The 15519-nt window shown below is 33.9% G+C and overlaps 1 protein-coding gene across 4 annotated transcripts in view; it reads left to right on the forward strand.

The window, feature by feature from the left end:
* The window catches only part of Ada2b (Transcriptional adapter 2B), a 19617-nt gene continuing 4098 nt past the window's right edge, over positions 1-15519 (forward strand). Inside the window, exons 1-10 of one of the 4 annotated variants that reach the window (XM_088233389.1) lie at positions 1-250; positions 332-429; positions 515-574; positions 663-804; positions 4084-4301; positions 7460-7532; positions 7786-7939; positions 9995-10214; positions 12875-12954; positions 14227-14377. In XM_088233389.1, the coding sequence (XP_088089515.1) occupies positions 109-250; positions 332-429; positions 515-574; positions 663-804; positions 4084-4301; positions 7460-7532; positions 7786-7939; positions 9995-10214; positions 12875-12954; positions 14227-14377 (1338 nt within the window). In that variant the 5' untranslated portion in view covers positions 1-108. The remainder of the gene's footprint in view (positions 251-331; positions 430-514; positions 575-662; positions 805-4083; positions 4302-7459; positions 7533-7785; positions 7940-9994; positions 10215-12874; positions 12955-14226; positions 14378-15519) is intronic. The other 3 variants (XM_088233390.1, XM_088233391.1, XM_088233392.1) reach the window with 3 other exon arrangements.

Below are 15519 nucleotides of genomic sequence, written 5' to 3' on the forward strand. Positions count from 1 at the left end.
ACATGAAACATCGGTTATTTTTTAAAGTAGCAACTCCGCTAAAAAGTTGTTTCAGCAATTATATTTTCATTGTTATTGGATTCAATAACACAGTACTTTTGGGTGTACATGGAGTTTTATCAATATAACGTATTTAAAAACAATTTACGGCATTTGAAGTGCTTTCAAGAGGCTTTCTTTGAAACAAAGCCTGAAAACGCCCCAAATCTAGAAAAATTGGCATTTATTGTCTATGAGGCAAACATGGCGGGTGAGTAAGCGGGCGCTCCGGTGGTCTGCGATTGTTATAAATGTAGTATTTTTTGTTGCTAATCTTATTGTTTTGTTATAGATTTGTACGCCAAATATTGCTGTACTTATTGTCAAGAAGAAATATCTGGATTGCGAGTCCGATGCTCGGAATGCCTTGATTTTGATATATGTCTGCTGGTAAGTAGTGACGTCAGTGACATGCGTCGCTTTTTGTTCGCGGTATATTTGAATTGTTTTCAAACTTGAGCTGCTTTTGTTTCAGTGTTTTTCGGCGGGAGCTGAAATTGGATCACATAGAAATGACCACTCTTATCAGTTTATGGTATGTTATATCGAATTTCGTTTACAACGATAAAATATATGGTTTTCTTCCCATTCAGAAGAATTTATAACATTTTGTATTTAACCAGGATTCGGGAACTGTGGGTATATTCCAAGGGCGAGGGAGCTGGTCAGCAAAGGAAGAAGTACGGCTTTTGGATGCAATAGAACAGTTTGGTTTTGGAAATTGGGAAGATATTTCAAAACATATCGAAACTCGGACACCAGAAGGTATAATAATAAATTTAAAAATTGATCATAACAACTCAAATTCACCCGTTTACTAAAAACAAAGAATAAAACAAGTCTCAGAAACTACGCCATATGATACTAGTACACCGAACTATAAAAAAACTTGCTTATTGTTTAATAAGATATCATTGTTGATACTGCAATACCGTGTTACTATCAATGGATTTTTTTGGCAGGGGAACCTAAAAAGAATTCTATCAATATATTACTGACGATTTTAATTTACCAAAAATATCGCTAGATCAGAAAAACTATCATTATTTGGAGTAAAAACATCAATAATTTTAAACTAATGTCTTTTAGTCCCTGTAACAAATTTATTTCATAAAACATTTTCATAAAAAAAAAACCGGTCACTCAGTATTACAGTATCACCGACGAAATGGTTTCTTTTAAACATTATTCTTTTATAACGTTTTATGATATGCTTTCATCTATTAAAAAGTAACAAGATTCTAATCTATGCCTGTTTGTAGGTCTTTATTACAAATTTACTTCGGTTTGCCCATACATGTTATTCCTGTGAAAATCAAGTTAGTTAAAAAGTCAACAAAAACAAAAGAGTGTGAATAAGAAAAGAAAAAGAAGTATGAAGCAAATTTTAAAAAGCAAGCTAAAGATAATCTAACTCGAGTAGTTTATTTTATTTTATAAGCAACAAAGGTACATGCTAGGAAACATACAATTTGAAGGTATTTTTCAATACAATTTCACATTATGAAAATGTCAATAAAATTAAAAAAAACTATCTAATATGCATTTCTCAAATTTATATATTTTTTGTGGTAATTTCTGAAACAATCATAAGGTTACATTTTGATAATTTGGTTTTATTCATCTTAAAATACTTTCAATTCTGTAGGTATTATTGTATGGGGTGTGCTCTCGTGGCTAGTGCCTCCTACTCACGGCTCAAAGGTCTGTGATTCGAATCCCACTCTGCCCCAACTTGATACCCATTTTCTAATAGTGAGTTATTTACAACTCGTTGAAAATGGCCCTGAAAATGAAATATTTGGGTAAATCATAAAACGCAAATATTTATTTTTCTAAAAATAATAAATCAAAAAGCCCCAACCGCTCACCCAGATTTGTTATAGAGGTCTTCTGGCTCTTTAGATCTGGACTTGCAAACCAATGATTTTCCTTATGTATTTTGTTATTTATCTTTCAATCAACTGATAAAATAAAAGGTGTTCTTATAATTTTAGTTTCGAAATGTATGCGAGAATAAAAATAAAATAAAATGTATACTAAATAGAACTAGTAACATGTGTGTACATAAAAAAATTAAAATCAATACTAGTCTTCAATGGAGAAAAAGGGAATATAAGGAGAGGGAAAGAGGAGAGATCAAAGAAGAGAAAGGAGATGTTTCTTCGGGGCCCGCATTACAATGGGAAGTTCACATATATCTTCAATTTTATATACAAAGTAAAATTAAGTTTATCCCATGAAAAATAGAATATGTGTATGATATTTTTTTTCTAAACTTGGTTCAATTCCAGGTTACCGACGAAGATACATTTTTGTACATAAATATCGATTTTACTTTATAGATAGTCAAAGATTACTCTGTTAACTTCCGATTGTAATTGCCCCCCAGGTTCTGATAAGACTTATACATGGTTAAATAAATATTTGTGATTTTCAAATTGTGTGAAAAAAAGAAATGTGTAAAAAAGCAGGTCAGGTGTGGTGAATATAATTTTTTGAACAAAAATAAATGTGCGTTCTTATGGTTTAGTTATTCTTTTATAATTTTGGTATTTATTTTTTTAAAATTCAAAATAATGTCTCCTCACTCCTGTGCCGAGGTAACATTTAACATTATTTTAAAACATGCCCTAAATAACATTGAATATAATTTTACTTTATATATTTATCCTATTAAAACACATTTTTTTACCTACTAGGCCTGATCCTGTCTTCATTCCGTGCAATATTCAATACACTTATCAATATGTAAATACACTGGAACCTCTTCACGGCGATACGTTCCACACAGTACCGTGCAAAAATAGTTTAAAAAAAAAACAATACTGGATAGGCAGGATAGGTTTCCTTGGACAGGTAACCCTCCTACAACACGGCAGATAGGTTCCTGTAAAATGCTGTGTTTTATGAGACTCGTAGCCAGTTCAAAAAGGGAGGGGCGAAGGGAGGTTCCAAAGAAAGTCAAAGCAGTTTTTTGTTAATAAAAAATATTATATTTATATGTTGAACAGTTCAAAATGACTATTTCAATTTGTTAAATCTTGATTTAATTATTTGTTTTCCTCATCGCTGCGTGATACAACTAAACGTAAACGTTTTTCAGATTGAATGACAATATCATATTCACTTTCCGAATGTTTTTTTTATCATAATTTCACCTCAAACTCTTTGTCCCACTCGAGTCTCACGCATCTAACATATCGAATACACATACGTTCAGCAGACGAGAGGACCGAATGACACGGGTGTATTTTAATACAATGTATGCGACATTTGTGTTTCGTGAGGTGTGTGGGTTTGCGCATTGCGTTGCTTTTTGCGTGTATGCCGTGTGTCATACACAACTGCGGCTCCCAGATTGCAGTCATTCATCCGCTTTTTGCATTATGTCACAACTCACCTCATTTGAGGTGGTACATTTCAGTATTTTAGTATACACTCATTTTTAAATCATGTCCTACCCAACTCTAATTTGAATGTCTGAATCCGTTTCCAGCAAATCTGCTTTGCCAATTTTGTCTTCCGTCAATAAATCTTGAACGTCCTAAATGCTCATATGGTCAAAACCGTCGATCAATTTCAAAGTTCCAATATTACAAAATTTTAATTTTCTGAAATGTAAATACATACATCATATACACACATGTGTTATGAGAAGCCGAGTTGTAGGAGGGTTTCCGCAAATTTTAAGTAGTGTTAGAGCGAAATTGCGTTAGAGAGAGAAAATCAATTGGGGATTAAAAAAAAAGAAATCTTAAACTATTTATTGCGCCTTTATTTTTTCCATGACATCAAAATTCTAACAAAAAATATTCACTAGGACTATATATATTATTCTCCAAGTAAGAACAGGGCGATGTGGGGCATTCCAATAATGAATAGTATTATTATTGTATTACTAATGCGTTATTAAATTAATATATAAAAAAATATTTTAAAAATTTTGTCTGTGTTATTCCAGTGTATTTTAGTTTTGGGGGCATTTTCAACTGGTTATAAAAACAATAACTTCATTTTTATTAAAATACACAAAATTTACAGAAGCCAAAGATGAGTATATCAGTCGGTACCTCGAGGGCAGCATTGGGCGGGCAACCTGGGGAGGAGTGGAGCCCCCTTCTCAGCCCGCACCTCCTCCGCAGGGAGAGGACGCGGGCCCTCTTGGCCCAGTGGCCGTATCCAGACTCCCCCCCCTGGCGCTCACCCCCGAAGAAGCAGCCCAGCTAGGATACATGCCAAACAGAGATGACTTTGAAAGAGTAAGATAACATAATTTCCGTATATATGCTGAAACATAAATAAGCATTTAAAAATTAAAAAATGTTAAAAGCATAAACACCACTGTTCATGACTGTTTTTGGAAAAATAGACAAAACGAACAGCGGAAAGACTTCATTTTAAGTTCAACGTGTAATTTTTTTCTTAACTTATACCCAGCGGAGGTCCGATTACACCCATTAGTTTTGTTAAGTATCAATTAGTAAGTTCTCACAATATAAAATTGCTATTAAGAAATGGATAGTGGAGGTGGGTTGCGCACGTATCGATGAGTGGATCAAGCCAAATGTGTGTACTGTTTATGAAATTTGTTCCATTAGTCTTTATAAATTAGTTATGTTTTTTATGATTATTTTAGTTTTTTATTGTTTATTATGTTAATGATAATTAGGTTCATTGGATTAATTACGTTTTTTTTTTGTTATTATTATGTTAACTTTGTTAAATAGCTAACAAATAGCTCTTCGGCATGTTTCACATTTTGTAAAATGTTTCCCTCGGCATGGGACACCCCCCCCAGTGAGGGAACATTATTCTGTATAAAAAAAGAATACAAACAATGTAAAAGTATAAATTATGTAAAAAGTTTTTTTTTTTATGTCATTTTAGTTAACAAAATCATGAAAAATCGCACACAAATCCAAAGAAATTTTTTGAGATTAAATGATTTAAAAAAAAAACACAAAAAATGGCCATAATTTATGATTTAAAACTGGGTCTAATCTGACCACCCACCGCCATGAACGTATTTTTTTGACCCAGCGGGTGGGTTGTAAGAGTTAACAAGCCTAATCCTAAATGTGTACAAACACATATTTTTTTTTAAAAAAGCTATTAAATTCAGAAAATGATCGAAATCAAAATCGGCAGTGGTAATTTTGCATTTCACATTTGAACGAGGGTGACTCCATGCGTTAAGGCAAAGCACTTTTAGAACCGTATTGTTGTGGTGTGTTGTGACGCGCCATAACCGCACCGCCCCTTCTACCAATCTGCTGCAGACTTGAATAGTTGGATCAGGGCTGTATGTCTGTGACGACACACCACACTGGAGCAATATAATTCTGTCCATCCAAAATACATAGACATACACACCGACTTGAAAAGGAATAATTTATACTGCCAGCGACTACATACGCATTAGAGACCATGGTCCTTACAAAAATAATTTAGAAAAGCTCAAATGCACAGCGATTCATGAAAAGATCCATGCTTGGTATAAGCCTAAGAGACAGAATAAGAAATTAGGAACAGAACCAGAATAGCGGATATCATGGATCGCGTAGCAAGACCGAAGTGGCAATGGGCAGGACATGCACAGACAAGACCCCATAAGATGGACCCCTAAAATTTTTAGATGGGATTCTTGGGAGACTAAGAGAGGCGTTGGAAGACTTAAAAAAAGATGGTCCCACGACATAGCCGCTGTGGGGGGTAAAAATTGGCTGCAAGCATCAACCGACCGAAAGAAATGGAAGGATATGGAAGAGGCCTATATCCAGCAGTGGAGGACAGAAGATGTAGAAAATACATAAAAGTAATATGCGTCTTAAAGCACCACTACACAACACAACACAATAGTATTTAAATGTACTATTTTTGATTTGTATTTTGCAATTAAAAGTTTTCTCAGTTCTGTTAGGAAATATTTTTCACTGCCTTATTGACCCATATAAAAAAATACTTTCAATTTGTTTGATTATTTTTTCAACAAACACTTATTACATACAAGGCATGACATCATAGTTCATTACTCTTTCAACCATGTATGAACAGTGTGATTCATTACTTCCGTAAATTCTACATAAACAAAATAATGCAAGGACCCCATGTGCTTTAACTATGCAACAATGGACCTCATTGTTATGTTTCATAAAACATTTTGTTTTTTTTTAAACATCTAGAAAAGTAAAATCATATTCTGTCACTAAAATTTGAAGTACAATCATTAGACATTTTTTCACTATACATTTTTTTGTATTAAATTACTTAATTTATTATAATAATGGCCGGTTTCAGATAGTTATTGACCAAGGTTTTGTTTCAAAAACCAATTATTTTGCTATTTTCCCACAAAAATCAGAAATTGCGTATTTTATAAATAAATTTACCAAGAAATTTCACTAACGTTTCATGTTTTATATCTTAATATTCATCATCATCAGTGGCGCTACAGCCCGTTTTGGGCCCTGGCTTCCTCCAGAATCTCTTTCCATTCCTCCCTGAACCCTGCGGCTCTTCTCCAGTTCGTCAGGCCAATTGCTCTGATGTCACTTAATATTATCTCAGTTATTTCCTCATAAATTCCGGTGTGTTAAGAAATATTACCCAACATTACCTTGAAATACTAAATATAAGAAGAAAATTTTTAGTATAAAAATTTTGAATTTATCCTTAATTTTCATGAAATATTCCCTTTCTGCACATAATTGTGCATAGGGCACTGCATAGGTGCACCAACCGAAGCTTATAATAATTTTTTTATCACGTGAAGGTAAGATGATCAGTCTTACGCTTCGGGTGCCAGTCCAGGGACTAAGAAATATTTTAGTGTAAAAGAACTTTTTTAAAATAAATATTTCATGTCAACCATGTCAGGAATCAAACCTGTAACTTCTTGCCTGGTAGACAAATGCGGTGATTATTTGAAGTGAAAAATACAAACAAAATAAATTATGTCAATTAATCTATTCAGTGGTACCTCTGAGTAATAATAACATGCTACAGCTATAGAGATGCCATTTCGCTCTATTGCATAGAACAAAAGCGTTGCAAATTTTTGTCTTAACAACTGGCGTGTAACAGACAGTTTCGTCGCTGTGCTTGCAATTCTCAATCTGAGTAACTACGGTTCATTATTTTTCTGTAAACTATATCTAACTTTGTAATCGACAAACCTAGAATAATTTTTGTCCATATGGCTGGCTCTATAGCGGTGGCGCGTCATTTCTCTGAGGTTGACACAAAGATCCAGACACTTGCTTTCAAGGGAGGGGAGAATAATATGCTCGTACTAATTTACAAATTTGTATATTCCCGTCCTTTTTCAGCATGTGATGGGCGCTGAATGCCATTAGATCTGGTGGTGGTAACGTTTTGCGATTTTCATACGATTTTATATATTTTGTTTTGTTAACAGGAGCATGATCATGAAGCTGAACAAATAGTTTCATCCCTGTCATTAAATCCAGAAGATGATGACCTTGATATAGGTAAATATCAAATATTAATTCATCAACAAAATGATTTCATTCAATTACGCGCATAAAATTTAATACATATTTATTTATAAAAAAATAAAATTTGCTGAGCTTTTACCTATAAGTTTTTTAGCATAACGCCATGCATTTCTTTAAAAAATAATTATTTGTTGGATAAAACTAATTTTTAATTTGAAAAGCATCCATTCAGTTGGATTGACAATTTTTTTTTTGACGTCTGATTACGTAACATTATTGTTTCTAGCTCTAAAATTATCCCAAGTGGATATGTATACAAGAAGACTAAGAGAAAGAACGAGAAGAAAGAGGCTAGTTCGTGATTATCAACTCGTCTCTACCTTCTACACAAATCTTAAAAATAGAGGAAAAATTATGGCCAAAATGGTGAAAGAAAAAAAGTAAGTATTTTTACTCGTTAAAATATGTATATCTGTTGAAAGATGGCAAAACATATTATATGTCATTTTTTATACACTTTGAGGGCGAGCTTTGATGTGCTCAATCAAAATTTTAATTTACAAGCCTAATTCTAGTATCCTTAGATGCATCGAACATTTGTTTATGTAGGATTTTTTTTCATTTTTTTAACATTTGTTTATGTAGGATTTTTTTTCATTTTTTTAAACATTTGTTTATGTAGGATTTTTTTCATTTTTTTACATTTGTTTATGTAGGATTTTTTTTTATTTTTTTTAACATTTGTTTATGTAGGTTTTTTTTAATTTTCTTAACATTTGTTTATGTAGGATTTTTTTTCATTTTTTTTAACATTTGTTTATGTAGGATTTTATTTATTTTTTTTAACATTTGTTTATGTAGGATTTTTTTTTCACCGTAGCAGTTTACATAAAATCCGGTGCCATAATATAAATCAATATGCTTAAAAGACAACATATCATATTTAGCCATCATTCAACAGATATATTATTCTGAGTCCGGGTGGATGAAGAATACAGTTCTGTGTGTGAAATAGAATTAGAATTCTGGACGAGTGTTTTCCGCTCGATGGCTACTTTTAGGTATAAATCTTGAAAAAGAAGATCAAATGGATATAGAGACCAGTGAAATGTAGCTGTTGGTGCATTCGCCTACCATGCTTGAGGTCCCGGGTTCGATTCCTGGCAGGGTGGATGCGAAATATTTGTTTTTAAGATGTGTCCCAATTATTTAATTGATTTATTTAACACATGGTGAAAAGAGCACTATGTGTATCTTTGCACCATAATGCCCGTCTTAATATTGTTCAACATAGGAGTAGTTCTTCCAACAGGCATAACCATCCAACAGGAATGTGGAACAGTATATATGGTAATTTCAGGAATGTCGGTAATATGCACAGTAATCGAAAGAAATGCTTAGTTTTAAACACACCCCTTCTGTTACTTAAACTGTTGTAACATATCATAAGCCAAATATCTAGAGTTTCATATTCCCCTTAGTATAGTATAATGGCAGAAATTCAAAATTGCAATTTTTGAGTTAAGTATGCAGAAATGTTCTAGTATATATTTTCTATCCACACAATTAAAGACATGATGAGGAAGTTCAGTGCTACTGGAAATTGGATTCAAAAAATGTTTTCTTACTTGCTGTTCTGGACGCGCTAGAGACGATGGAAGCCGCTATTTATATTGTATAAATTATTTTTGTTTTGGACTTTATTTTATGTCAAATATTTAATAGTCTATACTGGACCCTATGGTCCACTTTCAGGTTCGGCCTTGGCCATACCGGGGGAAATAGAGAATAGGATATTTTCATGTTGATTTTATGTATTTTGTGTATGTTTATTATATTATGTTCATTGTGGTTTTGTATGTTGCGCGCCGCGCGGTCTACTGCCGTCAAAACCCGTGCGCGGGCGAACGTCACTATTTATGTTGTCGGGTAGAGTAAGAGTAGGGGGAGCCGAGCGAGCGGTCTCCCTTACCCCCTCTCTTTGACGGTGGCCGCATACTTGGGCAACAGGCAGTAGATCCGCGACGCCTGATAGTGTGTACTTTTTGTAATAAACATACGCTCGAGCTGTGTGTTTCTTTTTGATGCCCTCCCCGCTCTGGTCGTCGCTCTTCCTTGCTGGTTGCCACCTTGACTGCGATCGCCTCTCTGCATTAACACGCCCTGTTGTAAAGGCTATTGAGGTTGACATAGCGGTCAGTGCCTTCTCGGTTTGCCAGGCTCCCAGGCCTCCTATTTACGCCGGGTAGGCCACCACATTGTCCATGTCGACATACTAGCTTCTGAATTGAAAACGAGTTTTTTGACAGTGTTTTCATTGTAATAATGAGGACATGTTGAAATTGAAATAGTAGTAAAATGATCTTTTTTTTTTCACTACACTTTGTTAAACAAATTTTAAAAAAAAATTGGGTGGACATAATGGCGTTTGATATTTATCAACTCAATTATACCCATAAACAAAATATTATATGATTTTTCTGTCATGACTTCAGAGACTTCACCGACCGCCTCCGGCCGTTCACGCGCTTCTCGTCGCGCGCGGAGCACGCAGCTGTGGCGGGGGCGCTGTGGCGCGAGCGCGAACTGCGCGCGCGGCTGGCCGAGCTGGCGCGCTACCGGCGCCACGGGCTCACGCACGGGGAGGAGTGCGCGCACTTCGAGCGCCACGCAGCCGCGCGCCCTGCCACGGTGACGCTCGCGCAGCGCATGGCGGTACACGCAAACGCTAACACACGCCAACTCGCGCAACTAGCCATCACGAGAAAAAACTGACATGTATCACAACAGATACAGAGAACATTTTTAAGAAGGGATATGGCTAGAGTCTAGGCATTTACTGGTCTATGTTGCCATTTTACGCACTGTGTAACATTCACCATTTTGGCTATGTTTAAACATCCATATTTCTTCAATCCACCTATCTTTTAATGTTTTAAAGTAAAACACTGAAGACTTTATTGACTTTACTTTACCAGTGAGATTCATCAAAATTATTTCATCTATTAAACTTCTTTTTTACTAGTTAGTTAAATCAAAAATATTCTTCCGCAGTGGCTTTATTTTTTTTTACTCCCTGGGGGGTTTAAAAAATTAGGCCGTATTGTGATATATACATTTTATGAAGGAAGACCCAAGTAATAAAAATGAAAAAAAATAAAAATAAAGGAACGCTAGACCCATGAAAAATTGAAAAAAAACTGTACTACAAAATATATACTGGATAAAAATATAATGTATTCTGAGTATGTCCAAATGTATTTAGACATGGCTGGATTTTACTCCGTAGAGTTATTTCTACAAAGATTTGTACATGCTCAAAATATTGTTGATTAAACTAACTGGTTAAAAAAGTATAAAAATCGGGTAATATTTTCAGGCATTGTCTAGTAGGTGTGATAATACAGCCCGACGAATCTCACCCACATCAATATAAAATTCAGTTCTTTTACTTCAAAACAGATGGAAGAGTTAATGAAATTAGGATATTTAAGCATAGGCAGAATGGTGAATGTTATACAGTGTGTAAAGTTGCCACTTTTAATTCCCCTTCAAAAACTCCCTAGGGAGTGAGATCTACCCTTGTTTACAAACATTGGACACATTCAAAATGTCATCAAATGAAATTATTTTATTGCTCAGAGTTATGGCTAGTTGTACCAGTTTTATCAGTCAATAGAGAAACATCAAATTTAAATTATACATTTTTGATCAACGTTAAGAACCACATGATGACTGCATATTTCTTAATCAATCAATGATTAAAAATTTACAGTTTTTTCATAAACTCCTTTAAATTTGTGAGTTTCTCTATTGCGCCATGTTTACTTTTCTTTTAAAGTTCATACCTCATCTGTTTTATAGTATCCCGCATGCTAATATTTAGCAAATTTCATTCCCCAACCAACCTACATACTTTTGGTACATCAATTTGATTTCTCTATATTTTGTCTTTTCATTCACCATCTTCCATTCATTTATGACTTATTTTGCTTATCATGGACACAAACGCTTGAAGCTTTAGCCTTTACGCTTTAGAAATACTAATAGATTTAAAAATTGTTCCTCCCTATAGTTAGCTAGAATGGTGGTGGATCCAAAATAGTTTCAGTACAAATACCCTTTAAATACGTAAACTAAACTTTTATTTACCATATGTTAAAAAATATTATGTAAGCAAACTGCTCATAAGCTTCCGTTATTAAAAAAAATAACAAACACGTGTAATTTGCATCTTATGAAATTTTACCTATTCAATTTGTGTCCGGGCGGATTAAAAATGCAGTTGTATGAAATAGAACCAGAATCCTAGTAGTTCAGGTAAAAATCGTGAATGAGGAAACGAGGATGTTCAGTGGTTTTTAAAAAAATATATATTCGTTAAAAGACTAAGCCTAAATCAAACAGCCTAAATTTAAAAAAAAAGTTTTTAAGTCGTATTATCGGCACTGTGATTTTTTCAAATGTGAAATTTTTAAATTACTCCACGTGTGACATTACAAGTTCTCTTCGGTGAGTTCTACTGAATGGTGAATTGGCTTTTCATAAATTGGAAATCTATCACAACACTATAATTGGTTGTTTCGGAAAAACTAGCGACGTCATTCAACGTAGCTATTTTTTATCAAAATATTTTATTTTTTTCATGCGTTTTCAAGAAACTTCTACAATCTACTTAATGTTCTAATATTTACCACGCATAAGAAAATATTTTTAATATAAAATTTCCCATAGCACTGAACTTCCTCTTTGAGTGAAGATATGTCCATTTTGACTACCATGCTTGAGGTCCCGTGTTTGATTACTGGGAAGGTCGACATGAAATATTGATTAGAAAGGTGGTTCTACATTGCGATATTTCTTGTTCCCGGACTGGCACTTGAAGCATAAGGCTGATTCGCCTTACCTCCGTGTAACAGATGATCGATATGCGCTGCATGTAGTGTAACAATGCAGCTCCCTATGCACTATCGGGTGTGGTCAGGGATATAATAACGGTGAAATTTGTGATTTATATCAAATTGTAATAAAACATCTGTCAGTGAATTTTAGAAACATACATTTGCGGTTTTAGTACTCTATAATATAATATATATATAAGATTCATTAAACGTTCTGAGTGCCAGATGTAGCATTTCAATAAAAAAAATAATATTACTAGTGCTTTATTTAAACTTACAATACTTTTTTCTCAGATAAGCAATAGTAAAATTGCTATTCGAAATGTCAATCAAAACTTTGTTCAACATTGCTTTTTTTGTTTCTCAAGTAAATAAATTATTTAAATTTTTTGATAAATTATATTATTCCCCTGCTAATGTACATGTGTATTTAAATGTGAGAATTCCTGTTGTAACATTAAAGAATTGTGTTAGGGTAGCAGTGGATGCACAGCTCAAGCGACACCCAGTCCACGAGATCTCAGTCCAACACACCTTCCAAACCAAAGAAAAAGGTTAGTATTACAAATGAACTTAACTTTTTATTATCTATATACACGTTTTGTCTTCTAGCCGTTATACAACAGTAACTAAATAAAATATGAGGGTTGGTTGATATGATCCACCCTTGACCTATGTAATATTTTTCAACATAGTCTCCCTAGATTGTATGCACTTCTTCCAACAGTTCTCCAACATTTCTATAGCTTCCTGGTAGAACATTTGTCCGACCCCTGCTAACCATTCATCTACACACCACATGACCTCATTGTCATTTCATTTCATTCCACGCAAGTGTTCCTTGAGTTTTGAGAATAGCCGGTAGTCACTGGGGGCTAAATCAGATGAATATGGGGAGTGTTCAACCAATTGGAACCCAGCTTCGTGAATATCAGCCATTGACACCGTCGCCTTGTGTGCTATTGTCCATCTTTCCTTCATCCTTCTATCACTGAACAACAATTTTATGGTAGTCAACAGCCTGATTTAAATAAACCATTGCAGGTTAAAATTCGTCGCTTGATACTTTTATACCCGTATGCAAAGACAAACCTTAAGGTGAGGAAAGTACATTCTATTGTCTTCACTTTCGGGCTATTTTCTGCATTTGAAGTTAGAATGTACTTTCCTCACCTTAAGTTTTGTCTCTGCATACGGATCTCTGCGTATTAGTCTTTATAATGCATGCACATCATCTGATTGGCCAACTCAAAGCAGGTCAGGGGTGGATCGTATCAATCAACCCCCGTATGGAATGGTTCAAGTAAACTTAGTTGTCAAAATAAGTAAATAGCAGCAATGATTATGAAATAAATTAAATTCCGTCAATGTGCCCTTGATGGCAATTTTTTATTGTGATGATTTAAAGTTGTAAATACAAGTCTCACTACTATTCTTACTTTAAATTGAAAATAAAATGATTTTTCTTTAGAATATAAATATATACAGATTATCACAAGAGAAGAATCATGCGAGTAAAAATAATTTAATACATTTAACCGTTCTTATTCAAATAAAAGTACGAAAACAGAAATTAATTAGAAGTTGTAATGTGCGAAAGAATATATTATGTAGTAATCTAATTGTGCAGACTTCACACTGATCGAATGAAAATTGTAGTTTCAGAAGTAATTAGTAAATTTGATTGCAAATAGATCAGTGTATACTTCATTTAAAGGCTAATGGATTGATCGGACAGAATGAATTCATGACAATATTTAGATCTTTTAATTGATTTGAATTTAATTAGTGATTGCAAGTACATTGTTCTTACACTGACTTTCCAGAGAAGGAGAAAGCGGCTCAAGTTCCATCAGCCCAAGGTACACACGGGACGTAAGTACCGTATGTGGATGTTGCAGAAGGCGATCATGCTCCAGCATCAGCAGCAACTTATGCAGCGCTAACTCTCACCTTCTCTCCAACACGGAGCAACAGGTAAAGAGATACCAAATTTCATACACTTGCATTAATTTACTGTGGGAAGTTTGGTGCTATCTACTGGCATATAATAAATAGACACATTATTCTCTGACTAGCAGCATCTTATATTTACCAAATATTACATTACCCTCAACACATGCAAACATTCGTATGAGATATAAATATTATGTTTATTTATTTCTTTTGTTTATATTTTTGTGTATATATACACTGACCCTCATTTAAAAAAAATAGATTTCGGGTGGATTACAAACTTTTGGAATCTAACAAATTGGGAACATGATGTGGTGACAGCTTATATATGATAATAAGGCCTTTTTTAAACTGTTCATGTGCTTATCAATTCCTTTTTTAAAATTAAATTTTCGGACATTCCAAACATATCAATCCAATTATTGAAAATTTGGAATTAAAAATAGATTAATGTTATTTTACTAAACCATAATTCATGTTTGTATATAACCACTTACCGACTTTTCTATGTCTACCGGTTTCGAGACGTACCCGTCTCTTCGTCACTTAATAACATTTAGTAAAATGTTTGACCATAAAGTTGATGCCATAGAATTAAGAATAGTCCAGAAGGAGCGTAGAATCATATTTGAATACATCGGACTGTGTCCGAAAATCCCCCCACTATACCCTACTTTCGCCGCGCGCATTCGCGATGTCGCCGCATAATGTTGCACGATAGAAAACAATATAATCATAACACAAATGTAATGTAAAAAAAAGCAATCTGTTAATTTCTCTAAAATTTTATTGTGCAAGCGAAAATATTGATTTGAAACAACAGAGCAAGTAAAGGGTCATTTAATAAGAGTAATTGGATGAATGAACTTTAAACTTAAAATATAAAACAAATTTTATTTTACATAAAATGGATATTTTTATATCATGTTAAATATTTGATGTTTTAAAGATAATGTCGGTCAAATGTCCACCTCAGAGTTGTTTAATCCGAGATCCAATTTTCATTAGTTCCCTCATTAGATGAGCAAAGTAGGGTAAAAAAAATTACTACCCTGGCAACACTAACGAAATGTTCATTTTGATTTCTTCGACAATCTGACAGATGGAAAAATAATTCAATTTTTAAGTAATGTATTTGCTACTTACACATTCATTTGCTAATT

The sequence above is a fragment of the Micrasema longulum genome, unplaced genomic scaffold (assembly GCF_059751315.1).
Source record: "Micrasema longulum isolate JH-2025_06_02 unplaced genomic scaffold, ASM5975131v1 h1tg001091l, whole genome shotgun sequence".
NCBI classification, from domain to species: domain Eukaryota; kingdom Metazoa; phylum Arthropoda; class Insecta; order Trichoptera; family Brachycentridae; genus Micrasema; species Micrasema longulum.